This window comes from Camelus ferus, chromosome 3 (assembly GCF_009834535.1).
Source record: "Camelus ferus isolate YT-003-E chromosome 3, BCGSAC_Cfer_1.0, whole genome shotgun sequence".
NCBI lineage: Eukaryota > Metazoa > Chordata > Mammalia > Artiodactyla > Camelidae > Camelus > Camelus ferus.
The window spans coordinates 31590585-31612185 of record NC_045698.1 but is presented as its reverse complement, the minus strand read 5'-3'; the positions used below and the strand labels follow the sequence as shown (position 1 = coordinate 31612185).

The 21601-nt window shown below is 33.8% G+C and overlaps 1 protein-coding gene across 1 annotated transcript in view; it reads left to right on the top strand.

The window, feature by feature from the left end:
* The window catches only part of HCN1 (hyperpolarization activated cyclic nucleotide gated potassium channel 1), a 325260-nt gene that overhangs the window by 187777 nt on the left and 115882 nt on the right, over nt 1-21601 (top strand). Inside the window, exon 3 of the mRNA XM_032471845.1 lies at nt 373-534. Coding sequence (XP_032327736.1) covers nt 373-534 — 162 coding nt within the window. The remainder of the gene's footprint in view (nt 1-372; nt 535-21601) is intronic.

The following is a 21601-nucleotide window of genomic DNA, read 5'->3' as shown; positions in this document are numbered from 1 at the left end:
GAGCGTGCCTATCATTTCTCAAATTTGTTAACTTATTTTAAAGTACCTTTGCTAAAATGCTTGGAAGGACAGTAAATGAAAACTACTGGCAAAACCAATTGTTCTTTAAAATATGACCCACAGATTTAATGTATTTATGTTACCTCTGTTCCTTATGGAGAACCCACAGTTGGTTGTAATAGTCAGAGTGCCAGCCAGACTTCAATGTGAGGATAAAGGCATGTAATCTCTGTTTCTATTTGTCAAAGTTCTTCCTGTATTTTTATTAAATCAATACTTGCACTACGTAATGTCAATGCCTACTGACACTAGTAGTATTCCTGACTTTTAAAAAATGGATTATAAGAATTGGTTTTGTATTTTGGTCCACAGATTTTCCACATGACATATGACCTGGCCAGCGCTGTGGTGAGAATATTCAACCTCATCGGCATGATGCTGCTGCTGTGTCACTGGGACGGCTGTCTCCAGTTCCTGGTACCACTGCTGCAGGACTTCCCACCGGATTGCTGGGTGTCTCTTAACAACATGGTTGTAAGTAACTCATACTATTTCACATTGCGTTTTCTATGTTTTGCCCAAAAAGTTTCAAATGTTTATGTTATAATGATCTAATTATCCTCCGTAAATGGTTAGAGAAAACTTCGCTTCAATGGATATAAAATTAGCTGTTATTTTTCTCTTTCTATAACTAAATTTTATTTACATGAAATATGCCTGGGGATGTATATGTTACAGCATCTATTTTTAGATATCTTACTCTGTGTATTTTGAGATATATTTTATTTCAAAGATACACATACAAACACACACATATAATCATATACAACATTCTTTTAAAATTACCTACTGCTCAGAATGACTTCTTTCTTTCAACGTGATCTTAGCATTTACTATGTTCAAGACATGAAATTCTAGATGTTGTTAAACATGCAGACACATATACATCAGTGTAAATGCAAATGAGATGCATTTGACATGCAATATTTCAGGTAGTACTTCCTTCTAGTGAAAATACCATGGAAAAGGCAGCCTTTAAACTTTGCCCTGAAAGATATGTAAATATAAAAATGTCTATGAAATAAAAATTTGATTTTCACAGTTAAATGTACTTACATTCACATTTAATTTTAAGAGTGTATGTTTTGATCTACATAGTGCAACACTTACAAAGGAACTGAAACAATAGTGAATATTTTAATATATATTCACAAATATTTGTTCTCTTTTTATATATGTTTCATATTTTCTTCTTGTATTACATTTTAATTATTACATTTAATAAGATGTTACTTAAGTTAGCTATATATTAGAATAGCCTTCTCTTCTCTTTGACATTTGATAGAAAGTACATTTTGTGAGACTTTCACAAATTTTAACTTTGGCATAAATTGAATACCCTCTTCTTTCCCAAACTGTTTTTTTATTAATTTCATAGCTTATTATTATAGCAATGACATGGGCATCTTAGAAATATACATTTTTTTCTCCCAATAACTGTAGCTCAGGTTTTGTACTTGAAGGCCAGAGGGTTTATTGCACGTGTAAAGAAGAGTGTCTTTTTCTCCCTTTTCTCTCTTTTTGCCTATGTATTTTCCTCCCTCCTTCTCCCCTCCCTTTCTTCCTTCCTTCTTTATTGCTTTCTCTCCTTTCTTCGAGACCTGATATTCACCTGGATCTCTCCTTCATTTCATTCATACCTGCTTAAATGTCACTGCCTCACAGAAGCCTTCCCTGACCATCCTAATACATCGCCCAATTTGTTTATATTTCATCTTAAAAGAATTTAGCAACACACGTACATGCACGTGGGCATGCGTGCACACGTAATCTGTTGTTTATATTTTTGTGTGTCTCCCACACCGGAATGTAAGTTCCACTAGGTCAAAGAATTTGTCTTTTTCTATCCTTTATCTCCAGTGCCTAGAAGAGTTCCAGACACAGTAATTTGCTGTAATCTAGTCACTTATCAAAAGTTTGGGAAATGTTCTATATGGGACTTTCTGTATCTAAAATCAAGCCAGGGAGTTTCTTTTCTAATCTCTTTTCTAGCTCTTTTCTGTTCGAACTCACTTTTCTAATCTGTGTAGTTCCCTTGATTATAGATTTACCACTTTTCATATCATTGAAGATGCAATACATAAAGACAATACTAAGATATTTGGGGGTGAGGAAAAAATAGCTCTATAATCTGGCTACTGACTGAATGAATAGTATAAAAAATACTAACATTGCTGCCAAAAGATGGTTCATCATTGGCACCGACTAATATTTAAGTTTGCAAGTAATTATTATTTTAAATTTTCCCTAGGTATCTTTCAAAAAATAGCAGTTGTCATTATTGGAAGAGTAAAGGGACTGTTTTTAGGTATCCATAAATTGCATGTAATTGCATAAATTGCTTTTTTAATTGCAAATATTATAAGGTTGGGAAATATAATACTTAATACATACAGTGGGAAATGCATTTAATGAAGAAAAATTTTAACGTCTTGCTCATTTTTCTTTAAATGCCTCTGCATGTGCTCTTTTGTGTCTGTGTTTCGTGTTTGAGCTAACATAGCCAAACATTTTTTATATACTAATGTTGAACAAAATACCCTTTCCTGAATTTACAGTTCAGTTTTGGCTTTTTTTTTTTTCTTTTTGGCTGCAGTTTTACTTACGAAATGGGCTCCTATTTTCTTTCATATTTATTGAATATTATTTCCATGTTTAATGTAGAGGATAGGAAAGAGTTAACTATAAAGACCAGAAATTCTTCTGTATTGTGGATATTAGTGATAGGAAGGAGATAACGACCATAAAAAAGACCATTTTTAATCAATAGAGAATCTGATGGTGTCATCTGACCTTGCAGATCCTATTTTCTATCCTAAAGCTATTGAGTTCTCGAAAACCTTCCATCCTTCACAATAAAACAGAGAAAAATGTATTTACATACAAAGAGAGTTGTAAAGAAGAAGTTAAAATCCAATATAAGCAAGAAGCACCCTGTATTTACATATCATGCTTAAGCCCGGAGCTTCAAGAAATGCTATCTTGTTTGGTTCTCACCTCAGAAGAATGAGAAGCTTTATTCTCTTCTGTTTTGCAGTTCAGAAAACTGAAACTTTTAGAGGTTAAACTATTTGTTCATTGTCACACATGCAGATTGTAGAATCAAGATTAAAATGCGTATCTATCTGACTCCTTAATTTCTGTTCTAAACCATGTTAGAATACTTTATGTTGCATAGATTATTAATAAAACAGTTAAGAAAAGTAGGTACAAAAAAGGAAACCTGTAGTCACAGCATGCCAGTTGTAGTATAAAGTCACTTGAAAATCAGGATTTGACCTCTGACACTAAAAACTGGCAAGACTAATATGAGAAGCAGATGTAGAAAAATAAATGAAACTAGGAAGCAAAAACGGAGAAGCCAGATCAGGGTGGACGCGGAACATAATACGCGTCATTTTGGGGTATGGGTTGACAATTACTCTTTAACATTTGACATTGGTACTAAATGACTTAAGATAAAGATTAGGTAGAGTGTTCAGACAATTCCTTGTGCATTCCTGCCTTTCCAGTATCATGTACTCTTAAATATTATTTTGAATACTCCTTAACCATATTTGCATTTATATCTATACTTTATCTCCATATATATTTTAAATCTTTCTTAAACACATTTGCATATGTATCTATATCCTTCTCTCTGTATACTTAAATCCTCCTTAACGATGTGTGCATTTGTATTTATATCCTTATCTATATTTACCCATCAATGCCCTATGATGAGAAATGCCGTAACTATACTATCTCACTAACTGGTAATTTGTCTGATATATTTATTCTTATGTTAATTGCTTCCAATCTGCATTTTATTCCATAGAAATAGGTTAAATTCCTCTTAGCTAATTCCTTCCCAGTCCTTATAAATTCTACCAAAATAATTCTTTAAATGCTGTTTTTTAAAAAGTCAATTGCTAACATGGTGGGCTACTTGAATTGGTGAGGTAAGAGATAACTGACTTGCAAAATGCAACCTGAACAGGGATTGATCTTGTGTCATATTTGTAGTATTTACTTTTGTTTCATTCAGTAAATATTTGAATTATTGAATTCTATTTGAATGAAAATCTTGGATTTGCCAGATAATTAATGTTTAATAAGATTAATTCCAAAAATCTTCTCATTCGTATGATATTTTTTTTACTTCCCCCTAGGATATTTTTTGACTATGTTTTAGGTTTAGCACACACACTGAAACTGCAACAGTCCATCATTAAATGGATTAGAGGCAATGGGTTTTTGGTTTAAATTATAAAATTATTATAAAATATTCAGTTTGGGAATCTAAGAAAATTCTAAAATATGATGCAGCTGACCTTGCATATGAATTTTGACGTAACTTAGAGAATGACTGTACAGAATAAAGAAAGAGTTGCAGATAAATAGTACATTCCTAGAGCAATGTTTCTCCAGTTGAGGTCTGCAGGTTCACCCTCAGGGAACCCACAGGTTTTTCTCCCAGAAATCTTATAAATGTAAGAGTACATGTTGGCAATAGTTTGAATGTTTCAAGGTAAGCATATTATGAATTTAGTTATCATCTGCCCTAAATATAGAGTCTGGATTTAATTTTGTAGTTGAATTGTGTTGTGCCATGAGGTGTTACATAAAATAATTCTGGCCTGTAAGCTTAATAAGTAAGTGATCCATTTATACCAAATGAAGGCTAAACGACATCCTGTTAAATGTTGTACAAGGGGAGGGTATAGCTCAGTGGTAGCATGCATGCTTAGCATGCTTCAGGTCCTGGGTTCAATCCCCAGTTCCTCCATTATAAATACATAAATATATAAATAAGCCTAATTATCTCCCCCCCAAAATTAATTAAAGAAAAAAATAGCTTTAATGTTCTGAAATGAAGTGATATGAAAATTAATGAAACAATTTAAAAAATAAAATTTAAAAATAATTTTCACCATAGGCAAAATGGAGAAATAGATTTGAAAACTAAGTCACTCATTACATAGTATACAATTTATGTGTTAAATTACATACTCTAGAAAAACTAGTATTGTGATAATCAGTGCTATATTCACCTTGTATGTAAATATTTGGTTTCAGCAAAAATACATCATCCATCACAATCAATTTACATTAAGATGTATTTATTAACTTATTATTTTGTTAACATTTGATTTGTAAATTTATGTCTGTTTTAACTTTACAAGGACTATAAGGATAAGAGACATACCTAGTTTTATTCTTGTATTTATTTGAGTTATATCTAGTTTTATTCTTATATTTATTTGAGTTATATCATCATCAAAATGATTTAAGCCAACTCAAAGATCATTCCTTACAATGATTTATTTTTTTGTTATTTGAAGGAGTCTATGCATTATTTCATCTTGAGAAATGCCATTCTAGAGGGCAGACAATATGTCTTAGAAGTATCTGTGTACCCCACGGGTCCTATGCCAATCTTGCACATATTGCTAAATAAATACTAATTGTTTATAACTGAATGGGTAATTAACAATGGTATTTGCAAATTAAATGTAAAGAAGTTATTCTGTTGTGCATTTTCAGTGTTGTTCCTTGGATACTTTTTGTTACAATAATTTGTACATCAAATTATTTCTTCAAAGATTAGTAATCACTTGAGCAATTTCTGGGCAATATAGCATCCTCAAAACTCATGAATCCAAATCAGTGAGCTTCTAATGCTTTTTATTTCTGTATAAATAACAATATTTTTCAGAAAAAAATTTGGGATATATGAACAATACTAAGACTATTGGAGGAAAAAAAGAAATATAAAATATCCAGAAGGGTCTAATTAATAAAAACTATGTGGAGAAAATAAGAGATTTGGTTGGAAAATCTAAATGATTGTCATTTTATTTTCATTTGAGACAGCGTATCAAGGACACTTACTAATAACCAAGAGGCCCCACACTATGCACATTTTCCAGCTTTCTTCCAGTTGGATGGGGCCCTATGATAGTGATATCGGTGGGCTCTGAGTTGACAGTATCATATTTCACTTGTAAGCCTAAGCATTGAAAAGCTGGTATGCAACCTCCCAGTTAGTTCTCTTTTCCTCTCCAGAGGCATGTATTTTAATACGTAACCCATAACATGTAATAGTTTTTCCTGGCTCACCGAGGCTGCAGACTAGGGAGAGAAAAAAACTAGCAGAATTGAATTTACAGGGATTCATTCCAGAATTCCCTCTACCACTGCTACCTCTGTGATTTTAGGCAAATCACCAAACTTTCCTGTACGTCAGCTATGAAATGAGGGTATGCTGTTTACTCTTTCCCTTAGGTAGCCTTACTGAATACTTGCTTTGTGCCAGGCATTGTCATCAGCACTGAACACACAGTAGAGAATGACGTGAAGCCCCTGTCCTCGTAGTACTTACACTCTAATGTGCTTTCATTCATAGCACTGCTTCCTAGTACTGAAAACTGTGCAAAGATTAATTAGATTTTCTAATCTATATGAATAGAAAATTATGTTCGAAAGTCATTAATATAAATTGAGGCCTCTGAACTGTGTGCCTTGCTCAAAGAGCAAGTTAGTGAAATACTGTCCTCTTTCTGCTTGCCAAGCCATGTTCACTTGAACTTCCTACAATATTTCCCCCCTAATTTAGCCATCCAGAGAGTGCTACTTTCTTCTAATGACAGTGTGCTAGTGGCAGCCTTGTATGGACTGAGATAAAATCCATAGAGGATATAAACTAAAGCATGGGGAGACACAAAATAGGGAGATATGTATTTCCACTGCTGTCAACTGGTTTTGGATCAAGAACCTTCAACAAAGAGGAGGGATTGAGACACTTTGGTCACTTCTAGCTCAAAAACTGTAATAATCAAAATAAGTGCATGCTGTGGGGCTAGAGTAAAAAGGGCTGTTTACTGATTCTCAGCGAATGATTTGGAAAAAAAGGAATACATGTTATTCATATGCTAAGTCCCCATATACAAATAGAACATTGAAACCTTGAGTGATTATATTACTTCCTGTTGATATTTTAGCAAATGCATGAAGATAAAATAGATTCACTTTTTGTTTTACAAAAACCCATAAATTAATTAGATAATTATTGACTGAAATATTACAACTAAGATAATATAAATAAGAAATGAAGCTAAAAAAACTGAATTAAAATGTATATTTCTCCTCTCTTGAAGTCTAGCAATGTACTTTATTTTTTAAGTGATTTTTTTTTTAATTGACATGTAGTTGGTTTACAATGTGTTAATTTCTGGTTTATAGCATAGTGTTTCAGTTATACATATATATATATATATATTCCTTTCATATTCTTTTTCACTGTAGGTTATTATAAAATAGCAATGTATTTTAGATTTGAATTCTATAAATTAGAAATTGTATTATATATTATTGATTTTTTTCTAAGTAGAATGTGTTGCCTTAAGTCTTAACAAAAGGTAACTAAATTTGCTGACAAGTCACTACTGTAGCTCTGTTTTTTTAAAAAAGTGCATTCATAGCTCCTATGAGTTATAATAACAAAGTAGGTCAGCAGACTGCTGAGTGCTGTGATTCTCCTTCGCCATCCTGTTTCTGTCTATTAGGAAAGCTAGCCTGGTGACTGTTCTCTATTGGATAGAAACACAACCTCATCACAAAGGTGAAACAATTCACATGCTGACTTCTTCCTTCTCAGATGTGTATTCTTTTTTATGGGAACGAACATACGGAAATGAATTCTAATCTGCTATTGTGTTTTCAAATGAAATGTGCATTTCAGAAAAACTTTAACCTGAATTATAGTTCCATAATAGAGAATGACAAAGGATATTATTTAAATTATATATTATCTGCAGCTGTATTAAGTAGCTTCGGCAATAATAGGACCAATTCATGAAGTTCCTCCAATTTTTTTCTCACATAGACTAGCTCTTAAATTTTGAGTAATCAAAGGCTAGAAGAAGCACCATTCATGAAATAACTTTATCTAACAAGTGGTATCTACTAAAATTGGAAAAGAAATAAAGTATCATATAGTTCAATATTTTCTCCAAGAAGACTAATTTACTAGACTTTGTTCTCCATTTCCATATATATATATTTTTTTTTCATATGAATACTGTGGAGACTTTCACAGAGGTAATGTAAAGATATATGTACCACAGTATCTCACTTATTCTGAACCAAAAGAAAGCATATTCATTCCCATTTTGCAGATAAGTAGTCTGACCCAGAGAATTCTTACTAGGTTTACATAAAGCCAGAAGCAGATAGTATGGGAACTGGTGATGAAATCCATTTTTTTCCCTTGAATTAATTCTGAACCTACCATAGCATTTTATTTCATGGGCCCCAAAGAGCTTCATCCATTATTAATTGTCAATTAATGTTCACAGAAAACGACTATAAATTGATTGCACCAGTGGAAGAACTTGGAATATATGTGGAAATATTTGAAAAACTCATTGTATTTTGTATGTGTATCTTGGTTTTTAAAGTTTCTCCTTTTCCTACTGTCATAAATATAAAAATAATTTGGCAAAGGAAAGAAGTTTTAACTTTGCATTTATTCTGAATTTCTCATTTACTTGGGTTTCACATGACATGAAGAAAGCTATGGGATAAGTGAGGGATATAAAAAAACAATAGAGGAAATGTTTTCTGAATGTTAGCATGAACATTTTCATAGTCCCATTATATACTCTATTATTTTTGAGAAATATTTTGTTGTTTTTAAAGATGCAATATATTCTAGAAATGAGTAATCCCTATGAAAAATTTAATTTGACTTGTGAATCTTTAGTTTATTTCAGTTATTACATATATATATGTATATATAAAGAGCATAGACAATTTATCATAAGATATGAAGAATATGTACTGAAATCATTGACCAGGCTTCCCTGTGCTTTGAGAATATAGTGATGGGTACAATGTGACCACATTTAAATACTGTTCTAGTATTAACCAGCTAGGTGCCTCGGAAACACGGCTCCACTTAAGCAAGAGTTACTTAACACTTGGCTCTGCTGTACAATCTGCTGTCTCATACTGCATGCATAGAGTTGTGAGCACAGCCATCTGTGGATGGTAACCATTTATTCTAATTGTATAAGTTTGATAATGATGAAAAATCACATAGGAAAATATGAGAATTTGCCACCACATCTTTTTAATTTATACAAGTATGTATAACAGTGAACCATCCTATGTTCTCTATACTGCAATAGCATTTTCTAGAGCATATCATGAAGTCAAAAATTTTTCTCTGAATCTATTCTAAAGATAGAGATAAATATTAATTACAATATCTACTTATAATGTCCACCAAAGCAATTGATGTATATGCACAGAGCATCTTGTACTAGCCTTTGCCATTGTGATCGATGTGGTAATCTGAGATCCTGATTCTTTTAAGTTTGGAAAGGCCTTCCAGTAAAAAAAAAAATTCTTTAATTTCAGTTGTATTAAAATGAAAACATAATTAATTTGACTATTTCAATTTGCCATAAACTATGTTTTTGTCCTTTAGATGATCTTTTAAATGTGCTTGTTCTGATGTCAGCTATTGTTTCATGTTTTTAAAAAGATATTTAGTTAAATAGAATTATAAAATGGGAAAAATACCATTTCAGGTGGAACCCATTACTAACTCCCCACTACTCCCAAGCTAAAACTAAAGCATTAGTGCTCCATTAAATGATTACATTTTGTTTAGCACTTATGTAATTTTGCTTTCACTGGATCAACAATTCTTAAGGGAAAAGAAAAAAAAAGAAATTTAGCATAGGTATATAATGAGTAAATCAAATTTAAGTTGGTATTATTCTATAACAATTATGGAAATCATTCCCCTGAGGGTAGTTTCCTTTGCACTCATTGATGTTGTAGTTTGTCTATAATTTTTTCTAATTATTTTACCGGGAGATTATAACTTAAAAAAATAGCTCTTTAGAAATGTATGAAAAAGATTCTATGTATTAATTTTTATACAATGAAATATATAAACATGAAAACCTTATAAATGATAGATCTTGATGCAGTATATATATGAAAACTTATGAGAATGACATGTTCTGTTGTGTTCTAATGTATTTTATCATTTAATTTGTATCATAATGCATTGTGTGAACAAATTATAGTGGTTTAGTGCTCTATAGGAATTAAGTGACCACAAAATTTGAAAGAGAAATAAAGAGGATAAGCTAACTATTTTACATAAAATAAATAAAAGAATAGAACCAGGAGATAGGAACCAAATAGCTGATGCAGTAAAAGTAGATTGCCTTTTCTCCTTTCAGCTGTGTTTCCACCATTGAGGCCATCTGCCATTTTCACTAGATGTCTCTGAAGCCGGCTCTGTTTCTCCCAAAAGAAAGAAAACTTATACTCTTTATCATAACCAGCTATTGTTTAAGATAGCTTGTTTCATTTGCTGAGTTATATTCTTATTAAGATCTTCTATTTCTCATCTAGTAAGTAAATGATGTGTTTATGAGTATATTTCTACCAACTAACCTATTACAAGAGTTCTAACTTCTACCAGATATCTAATATTTAGTATATACAGTCAGGTATTATTATTGTTTGGTTCTTTATGCATCTATCAGTTTTGCGACATCCATTCACAGCCATGCTCAGCAAATCATCTATATTCAGTGATGAATAAAGAGCCAATTAATTGCAATGTCATAGTTTACATTGCCCCTTTACCTTTTAAAGATCTTTTTGATACTGAGTCCAAACTTGTTCTGCTTGCAGCAACATAGGACCATAAATTGGGAGACAAGGTGTTGGGGACATAAGGTCTTATAATAAGAATCAGAAAAAAAAGGAAAAGGACAAGTACAAGAATCAGACACGGCTCAGTCAAAGATGTGAAAAATACATAAAATTTTTGTGGCTGTAATTTCAATATATGTCAATAATTAAGATACTGCCCATGTTAAATAAATTAAAGATCATAACTGACAGTATTTTTAGAAAAAATTTTATTGAAGTATAGTTGATTTAGAATGTTTCAGGTGTACAGCAGAGTGATTCAGTTATACACACAGACACACACAATATATATTGCTTTTCAGATTCTCTTCAACTATAGATTATTACAAGATATTGGATATAGTTCCTTGTGCTATACAGTAGGTCCTTATTGTTTATCTATTTCATATATAGTAGTTTATATTTGCTAATCCCATATTCCAAATTTATCCTTCTCCCCACTTCCCCCTTTAGTAAGCATTAGTTGGTTTTCTATGTCTGTGAGTCAATTTCTGTTTTGTACATAAGTTCCTTATTTTTTTAGAGTCCACATATAAGTGATATCATATGCTATTTATTTTTGTCTGACTTACTTCACTTAGTGTGATAGTCTCTAGGTCCATCCATGTTGCTGTAAATGACATTATTTCCTTCTTTTTTATGGCTGAGTAATATTCCAATATATATATATACCACATCTCCTTTATCCATTTATCTGTTGATAGTCATTTAGGTTGCTTTCATGACTCAACTATTGAAAATAGTCCTACTATGAACATTGAGGTGCATGTATCTTTTCAAATTAGTTTCCTCCAGATATATGCCCAAGAGTGGGATTGCTGGATCCTATGGTAATTTTATTTTTTAGTTTTTTTAAGGAGCCTCCATACTGTTCTCCATAGTGACTGCACCAACTTACATTCCCACCAACAGTGTAGGAGGGTACCGACAATATTTTTACAAGAAAAAATATTTAATGTAATTTTGGGCATCCAATTCTAAGATCTTATAATTCTATAGATAATTATTTTCTGACCAGAAGAAACCTAATTATCTCTTTGAAATGTGAATGCTCACTGGTTATCTATTTTTATTCCTGAAATTATGCTTTTAAAACTAATTTAGATTCATTTATAAAATCATTTGTATGTAAGATAAATTAAGGACATTGTGACACATCAGTAATTAACTTTGCCTTTCAATAACTACTTTTCTCAAATAACTCACTTGATCACTTCACAGAGTATTTAAGTATTAAGAAAGCATTAAAGCACACTTACATATTGTAAAAACCTAGGAAGAGTGTAGCAAAGAGAATGAAATTATGCAAATTGAACAAGAGATCTCATTGTTTTTACACTTATTCTTCTCAATTATGTAAACAGGAAACAAAGGCTCTTTCCTTTGCAGTGTTTTTCTTTGTAGTACATCTCTTACTGTGTAGCCGAATTTAGTTCATAAATTTGTATCACTCATTTTGACAGAGCACTCTGATGAATTCCTTAATTGAGAAACTTAGAAGTAATGTGGCTCTGCTTCCATAAACCACTAACATCTTGTCTTATTTGTTCTATTTTTCTTTATTACTTGTAATAAGAAAAATCTTTTAAATTATGACAAAAATATTCTCCTGGATTAAATTAGTCATTTGCCAGTTTCCACTTGGAGCACAATCAGAGCAAAAGATTACTTATTGTTTAATTTACAGCAAGACAGTCAGAAGCTGCATATTTCACATTTGACTTCACCAAAAATAAAGCCATCCCTAATATAATCGTGATGCATCTGCTCATTTAATTGCTGATTATTTCCATTGCAGCCAAGTTATGGTAAATTGAACTCACAGTTTCTTAAAAATGCTTATCTCTTCATTTAGAGATAAAAGAGTTAATTGATCATAAGTTAACTCATCTTCTCTCTATGAATCTCTCATTTGTGAAATTATATTTCTTTAGAGGATCCAGAGCAAACTTGAGAAAAGGGATACAAAATAAGCAACCAATCAACCAGACACACATAACCCATTTCATTAATATTAATAAAACACAACTAATCAAAGCCTTTAAATAGCTCAGTTTTTCACTTATTTCCCAGGAATTTGATGCGAGTTCAATGGCAAGAGAAGTGAGGAAGGTATTTGAAATTTATCCTAAGAAATAATCTTGACTATGGAATTAATGTTGAGTGTCAGCTCAATCTAGTGTCCTATGCTATACTTCTTTGTAATATAGTATTGACAAATATACAATGTGATCCAAAAAATATTGACTATAAAATAGTAATTTAATGTATTTCATAATATTCCATACAACATGACAGGAATGAGAAATTTTTCATCAACTTTTGAAACCAAAAATTTGCTATTATTATAAGAGTCAAAAAGTCAACAAAAATAACCTGAAATCTTTGTTCTCTAAAAATACCATTTAATGTATAAATTAGACTGCACATGGAAAATTCTTTAATAATCACATGACAACTTGAGGCTATCAGATTAATCTAGTGTTTGAAAAATAAATAAAAAAGAAAATGCAATCAATTCCATCAAAAGGTATTACCCAAACATGGTCTGGTCTAACCAAACTGACTTCGAATTTAAATACCTACATGAGCCAATCCAGTAATAAAGATGTATGAATTAGACCAAGTATAAGAAAAAAAACAAGCCTTGCCTCTAGTGAACTAGGCAAAGCTTATCCTATCTAAGGGACACAGCTGCTCCTCAGTTTCAGCTGATAATTATCACGTGGAAGTTTATATATACCCAGTGTTGCCCAGAACTAGCAAGGAAAGCTGGCATTTTTATGGGAAATCATAATTTTTAGATATAGCAACTACTATACACACAGACACACACACACGACATACCTCATTTTATTTTTCTTCAACTGGTTACATTTTGCAGATTTCAATTGTGTTTTTTACAAATTGAAGGTTGTGGCAACCCTGCATCGAGCAGCTCCATTTTTCCAACAGCATTTGCTCACTTTGTCTCTGTGTCATATTTTGGTAATTCTTGCAATATTTCAAACATTATTATTATTATTGTATTTTTATGGCAATAACGATCAGTGATTTTTGATGTTACTATTGCAAAAAGATTACAACTCACTGAAGGCTCAGATGATGGTTAGCATTTTTTAGCTATAAAGTATTTTTAATCAAGGTATGTACCTTTTATAGACATAATGCTATTGCACACTTAATAGACTATAATATATTGTAAACATAATTTTTTTTATGCACTGAGAAACCAAAACATCCCAGTGATATGTTTTAATGCAATACTGGATTTATTTCAGTGGTTGCAAACCAAACTTGTAATATCTCTGAGGTGTGTCTAAAAGTACAATTTTATATATATATATATATATATATATATATATATATATATATACACACACACACACACACACACACACACAAGTGTATATACATATTGTAAAAGTATGTCATTTAATTATATACGCTTATATATCATTTTACATAATTATTATTTTTTAAAAATAATGTGTCCCCAAGAAGAAAACACCAGTAAGCATGATTTAGATCTAGGAGGCCATCAGCTTCCAACTTTCTAGATTAGTCATTTAGTTCATAGGGTTGAAACCAGTAATATATGCTTTGTCCCTACATGTACTGGTCCCTTCTTTCAGACCAGGTCCTAACAGAATTCCTCCTTGCTCCTCCATTTACAAAAGGGAAAATAAATCAATCAATGTAAAAGGTACCTGGGGAAAATGGGAGAAAGGGAATTTTTCCACATCAGCTTTATGTTAGTGATACAATCAAGAACATATCCAGCATCTTAAAATTTATCACTAGAGATATTTTTCAGTTTTAAGTATGTAGTGTCCGGGCTGGGTTGAAAAAGATTTGGAATAGCATTGTGTATGCAATTAGATATGAAAGCCCTTCCCACTGCACCACAGGACCAGTTTGCATCCACTTATTTGTATGAGATTAGGATGCATTAGTAGCATTTAGCTATCATTTATCTAGCTAGCTGCTTATCTACCTACCTACCTATTTATTTATTGAGTGATGATTTTTATATCTGCTGATCAAATGGGAAAATATATTGACAATAAAACACATTCTTGCCTTCAGTTTTTCTATTTGGGAAAATAGAAAATAAACAAAATAAAGAGCTATAAAAGATAATCCCAGGCAGCACAAATCCTATTAAGAAATCTAAAGCAAGCGGACAGAATACAGTGACCTGGGTCAAGCAGATCTATTTAAAGGCGAGTAGTCCAGGAGGAAGGGACAGCTGACTTGTGTGGCCGGAGTGGCGTGAGAGAGGAGTACAAAAATGATGTTGGAAAGATACCCAGGGCTAACCAGATCAAAAAGGGTCTTGCAAACTATGGGAAGATTTGAGGTTTTATTCTCTGTAAAGTGGAGAACTAATTGAGACCCAGCAGCCTATGCTGTGAGAACCCCTTCCAGGGCAGAACGCAGAGGACGGAGTCCTATTTTCCTAGTTTACAGAAAAAGCTATGGCACCAGGCACTTAGCTGCAGGAGGGTGAGCACATGTCTAAGTCAGTTGACAACAAGCTAGCGGTCGGGGCAGAGCAGCAGAGTCCAGAGCAGTGCAGAGGTTGGCCGTGCGTGATGAAGGCTCCGGGCAGCGGGGCAGAGCCACACACAGCAGTGAGTCTGACCTCAACTAGTGAGGTCTGGAGACGGAGCAGCAGCTACTTTCCCCCTGGGTAGAGCAAGGAAGCACAGTGGCCTATGTAAGTAGGTCAGACTGATTTGAAACGTGTGACATCTTCCTTAGCATTTCAGGTGGAAGAGGGGCCTCAGTTTCTTTGGTCATGAAGGTGGGAGTGGCTAAGATCTTATATAGATAAAACTTTTTAAATGATCTTATCTTATCCTAAGGAGAGAGAATTTGGGTAGCTTTGATCTTATGTTAATCAACAAATATTTATTGATTGTCTGCTCGGTGCCAGGCACTGTTGTAGATATTATTATCCTGCCCTGGGAGGTCTCCATTCTAATTGAACTTGTTACTGTACAAGGAATAATTGAGAGTAAGTTTGCTTTCCTCAAGTATCATGTTCAGTGATGAGAAACCGAGACAGATGTTTGATTTCTGGCAGTCTCAGATCTTCAGTGATGCTTGAGCTCTTTGATTTATGTTTCTATCTTCATTATTTGAAAAATTCTCAACACATATTCCAAGTTGAAGCTGATGCTTTGTCAGTATGTCTAATGATATTGTGTGTTTATGTTTTATTTTTCTTTTTGCCTTCCCTTCAATCTCCTTTAATATCACTACTTCTGGGAAGTCTGTCTATGTTAAAGTAGTCTGTGTACTTGCATTTATATCAAATGAAATCATTAGGAATCCATTTTAAAATGTTTAGGCTCCATTTGTAAAAATAATATCCTGTTGGTTAACGGATCATCTTCTTTTAACCCTGGAGAGGATCTTCCATGTCTCTATGAGCCATTTGGTCATTCTTGCTCTACTTATCTAGTCATGCAGGGTTTATGGAATAACTTCTGGAAGTCAAGCGGAACTCTGTTTAAATAAAAGAGCAATTTGAACTTGATTCATTTCCCTCTAAAAAAGACAGAAGATGACATATTAATTTACAATGTTTCTCATTTTATCATTGTACTGCATTTTTTTTTCTTTTCCTGGAAGAAAACACTTACTAGAAAACATTAGATTATTTTGTGTATTTAAAGGCTAAGATACCATTTGGTGCTCCACGTTTCCCCAGTAATGACATATTTTCCTTATCCGAAATTTGATTTTGTCAGGGTTGCAGGATAGCCACTCTGAAACATATAAGGAATTAGAGAGAGAGAGATTTTTTCTGAGTCGTAAACTTCAGTTTAAGAGAGAAAAGTTACATTCAGGCTCCTATTTATTTTCCTCTCCTCACTCCATCACCCAACAATTTTCTGAAAGAGAGAAAACTACACTTCAACTCAGAAGGAAACTATTTCTTAGTCATTTTCCAGTGAAATTTTAATTGACTCCTGGTAGTTGAAAACATAAAATAATCAATTTATTAAATGGAAATAGGGCTTTATTAAAAATACAATCATGAAGTGAGAATGCAGACAGAGCATTCATTGAAATAGATCTTCCAGTTCTTCAGAAGAGTTACAAATTTTCTTTTGACAAAAGAAAGCTATTCATGGAGCCTAAGGAGTATTCAGAAGATTACAAAATTCTTTCAGTGCAATTGCTGTCATATTAGGTATCTGATAGCTGTGCATGACTATTTTCACAGAGGTTGCTCTGAAGAGAGACATAATTTAAATGCACATTCTTTCTGTAGTTAACATATTAGATTACTGTAGACCAATATAAAGAGAGTATTCCTCTTCCTGGTTGGCCCTTAATGTTTGTTCTTAACTATATGTTAGGGATCCTGATGTGCACATCATCTCATTTAATCATTGCCACCTCTAAAGCATGCATTGATAATCTCAATTTTATAATGAAGAAACTAGAGCTCGGAGTCCTTAATATCTCTACTGTAAATGGTAGAGCTGAGACTGAACTCAGGTTTGTCTAATTTCAACCCTCGGAAGCTCTTCAATGCCTTAGCCATTCTGTCTTCACATTTAGGACTTTATTTATTACTTCATGTCTTAGCTTGGGCTGCCAGAAAAAATACCACACACCGGGTGGCTTAAACAACAGATACTAATTTCTCCCCTTTCTGGAGACTAGGAAGTCCAAGATCAAGGTGTCAGTTATTTTTGCTCCTGGTGAAAGCTCTCTCCTAGGTTTGCAGGTGGCCATTTTCTCACTGTGTCTTCTGGGGTGGAGAGAGAGGAAACTCTCTGGTCCCCTCCCATAAGGTCTCATGACTAATCCCATCATAAGGACCTCACCTTCATGACCTCATCTAAGTTAATTGCCTCCCAAAGGCTCCTTCTCCAAATACCATCACATTGGGAGTGAGGGCTCCAACGTGAATTGGGCAAGATGTGTGAGGGGAGACACAGTTCAGCACATAGCATCTAGCTTGTTTTAATTCCTTCTTCCAGTATAACCCCAGCCTGGCACATCTGTCAGGTGAGCAAAACTGGATGTGTCAGCATATTAACTCTTCCCCTGGTGTGGTAGCCAGTTCTGGCGATCCACCTCCTAATGATCACACTTCCCAGGTGCCAGGGTTGGTCTGTGTTACCAAAAAATACGTGGTAAAAATACATCTACTCCCTCTCTCTCATCACTGAACATTAAAAATAAGACCTTCCTGGGATTGGGGTGGAAGAGCAGCTGCTATGTGTGAGCTGCCCTGGGGAAAGGCACCCAAGCCTCCTGCCAGCAGGCATATGAGAGGCTGCAAGTGGGTCCTCCAGTGCTCCTTCAGTGACGCGTCCCTGGCTTCTTTTGGGGCTAACTCTCATGAGAGGTCCTGAGCCAGAGGTACGCAGCTAAGCCACTCCCTGACTCCTGAGTCTCAGAAACTGAGATAATGAATGTTTGTTGCTTCAAGCTGCTAAATTTTAGAGCAATTTGCTACCCAACAATCGATAATGGATGCACTTGGCATTCTATCTTTTATTTTTTGTCAGCATACCCAAAGCAGCTTTCAAGCCATTTCTCTTCTCCACTCAGAGCATCCTTCAAATCTTCCATTCTTTACGAAAATTTTTACTCACTTTGATACTCTCAGATTTTAAACTTATGTCCTGGGTTAAATGCATAATGTGACAAATTTGCCATGCACACACCATGAATGTGAATGGAGGTCAGTAGGAAATATTCTTGGAAACAACAAAATGCCTTTACTCACGCACTATAAATTTAGAATTTGTGTTTATTTGGCAGGAACCAGAATAAAGTTTATCTTTGTGCTACCTTTGTAAAACATATTACTAAGCAAATTAAAAAGCATTTGTTTATAAAAATAAATTTAAGTATATTAAGTAAAAACATTTCATAATTTATGTTTTATAATCATGAGATAGGTAGTTTACATGTATTCATGTCAATGATTGCAACACAATTGAACTGATTCTCCTGTGTGGCTTGAGCATATCCCATTAATTTACATCTAAAATTTTAATATGCATTAAATTATTACCCTAATGTATATACCTAAGCATATCTTTGCTAGTGTAATTCCTAATTGATACTTAAGCTGGCAACAAAACTGCATTTCTTTCTAAAATACTCTGATTCTGACTTGCCACCAGTTTGGATTGACCACACTCATCTGGGTCTATAGCAGGGATATTTGATGTTTTAACATTAAGGAGGCAACGTTATACAGAGCAGAGTGCTAAATAGGGAAGTAGGAGAAATGTGTTTAATCTGTTTTCCCTTTCTGCACTGTTTAACCTTGTGAATAGAACTTATTTTCTGTACCCTCTCTTTACTTATGTAAAATGAAGAAGTTGGACTATTAGTAGTTAGCCTTAGAATTCTTAGTATTCAAGGAGAAACTAAGGACCAATATGTCAAATAAATATATATAAAAAATAAAGTCTCGTTGATCGGACTGAAGTAGGTTAGGGGCCCAGGAGTCCGGGCCTCTGTCTCACCAGGTCTTTCAAAGGCCCTGTCAGTGTTGGTGGGAACACGATGTGACAGCCCAGTGGATTAGAAGCTCTCTAGAGCTACTGTGTTTATAATGTTCCGAAACTGTATTTTCAGTAGCAACCAGTTAACAAATGTGTTACTTGACATGGCAAATAGTATTTGAATAAAGTGCTTTTCTTTTGGAGCTCTTACCAATCCATAACCACTTCTTTTTACTAGCTCATGAATAAATTATCACCATTACATTTGTATTATGTCATAATTAGTGATGTCTGTACATAGGCCTATATCAAAATTCAGTGGTACGCCTATATCAAAATTCAGTGGGTTTAACCAAACTACCATATGAAATAAATAAATGTAGCAAGTAACACAGGTGTGGTAAAATGCAGAGCCTCTTCTTTGTCTTAAGCATCAGATGCTTGAGCTAAGAACATCCGGAGCACTTCATCGAGTTTGTTGGGTTTAGGTAACAAAATTGGTTATTGGCTATGTGTACTGGGCTTCAAGCTGATTGGACAACCCTGAAACTGAGTAACCTACTGCCAGCGTGAAGTAAAAACTGTGGGAATGATCAGATCTGTGCCATAAGGAGGCTTCTCCGCTGACATTCGCAGAAGCGAATACAGATAATAATACTGTATTTTCCTTTTCAAAGTCAAAAGACCCAATGATGCTCACTCCACTGGGTTGTTGTAAGATTTATAAAGACTGTCTATAAAATGCTTACTACACATGGCATATAGTCAGTGCTCAAAAATATTAGCCATCAGCAATATAATACTCTAGTTCCAAAATTTGACAAAACTCTCTCTTTAAAATTCATCCATACTCTTCATCATTGTTTAGTCTTTGGCTTAAATACCTTCTCAGCTTACAACTTTGGATACTAATGATTCTGTATCTCATTTAATTTATTCTCAGAAAAATGTCAACCTTATCCCTCCTGGTTATGTCTACTTTAATGTCTATTTTCTGGTTTTTGGAATTCTTCAGCTCCATTTCCTTCTGACTCCTACTGACTAAGCTTCGTCCAATGTGCAGAGAATAATAATCTTTTCATTCAAAAGTCCAGGGGTGTTTATTCCAGTACTAAGTCTTTTGGGTTGGAATGGTTCTGGGGCAAATGTTTTTGGAGGAAGACCCCAAGTGTCTCTCCAGGGATGTTATCAATAGTAAGGAATCCATCATCTAGTACACCTTTATAAAAATGAAAACTTTCCCACTTTCTCCATAAATCCTACCTTGTGCCAAGAGGCTCAAATGTGAAGTCTATAAATCCTTCATAACCAACTTAAAATTCATTTCTTTTTATTCTCTCCAGAGAAGTGAAAAACACTCTCTGAGCTGAAACCCGGCACCTTCTACTAAATCACCTCTACTGAATACACCTTGTAGGGAGTGAGCAATTCACCTTCATATTTCTCTAACTCTGGGATGCCACTCCAATTTGATTGACTAGTGTACTGTGCATGAATTAATCCTACCCTTCAGATCACATTGGGTAGGTTTGAGGGTAAACCAACAGCTTTTGCAATTTGTCCATGTGTGATATTTTATTAATTTGAATTAGTCATTCAACAGACATTAACTGAACACCTACTATAAAACAGGCGTGTTCTAAGTCTTGAGGACACAGTGAAGAGGTCTTGCAGACACAGTGAAGAAAGGAAAGATATGTTTTGTGGCTTAGATTCGCTTTAAGAAAGGAAACCAACTAATTTGAAAAAGGTTTGTTTTCTGAGCATTTTAACCTTCAGAAATGCGCAAAAAAATGTACACGTTTCACCAGTCTAGCCACAAAAGAGGAGACAGGAAGAAAAAGAAACACAAGCAGCTATGTATGCCTTAGTACCTGGAAACAAACTAAACATCGATTAAAATATGATTTCCTCACAGATCAACAAATTGTTATGGATAACTGATGTCACTAGGGATGTCATTGTTATCTATGCTTTTTGTAATTAAAAATTCCCTAATTATAAAACAGACTTTGATGAATATTGTAGTTCTGTTCTTCGACACTCATTTGATTGTCTAGAGATTTACAAGAAACATAATATATTTGAGGATGTTTTTGTGTGTTTGTTCTTATTTAAGCCTAGAGGTGAATATATATATTTTGGACTTATCGCTGTTTCATTTCTTATTTATATTCCTGCTTACAGTCCATTCTCTTGCTCTTCTTCCTGAAACATCCAGCTTTGACGTCATAACTGTCACTAACCACCACTCTTACTACAGTCTTCTCCACTGCCGCTCCTTCCCATGCAAACTGTTTTCTAAGTTCCTTGAAGGCCATTAG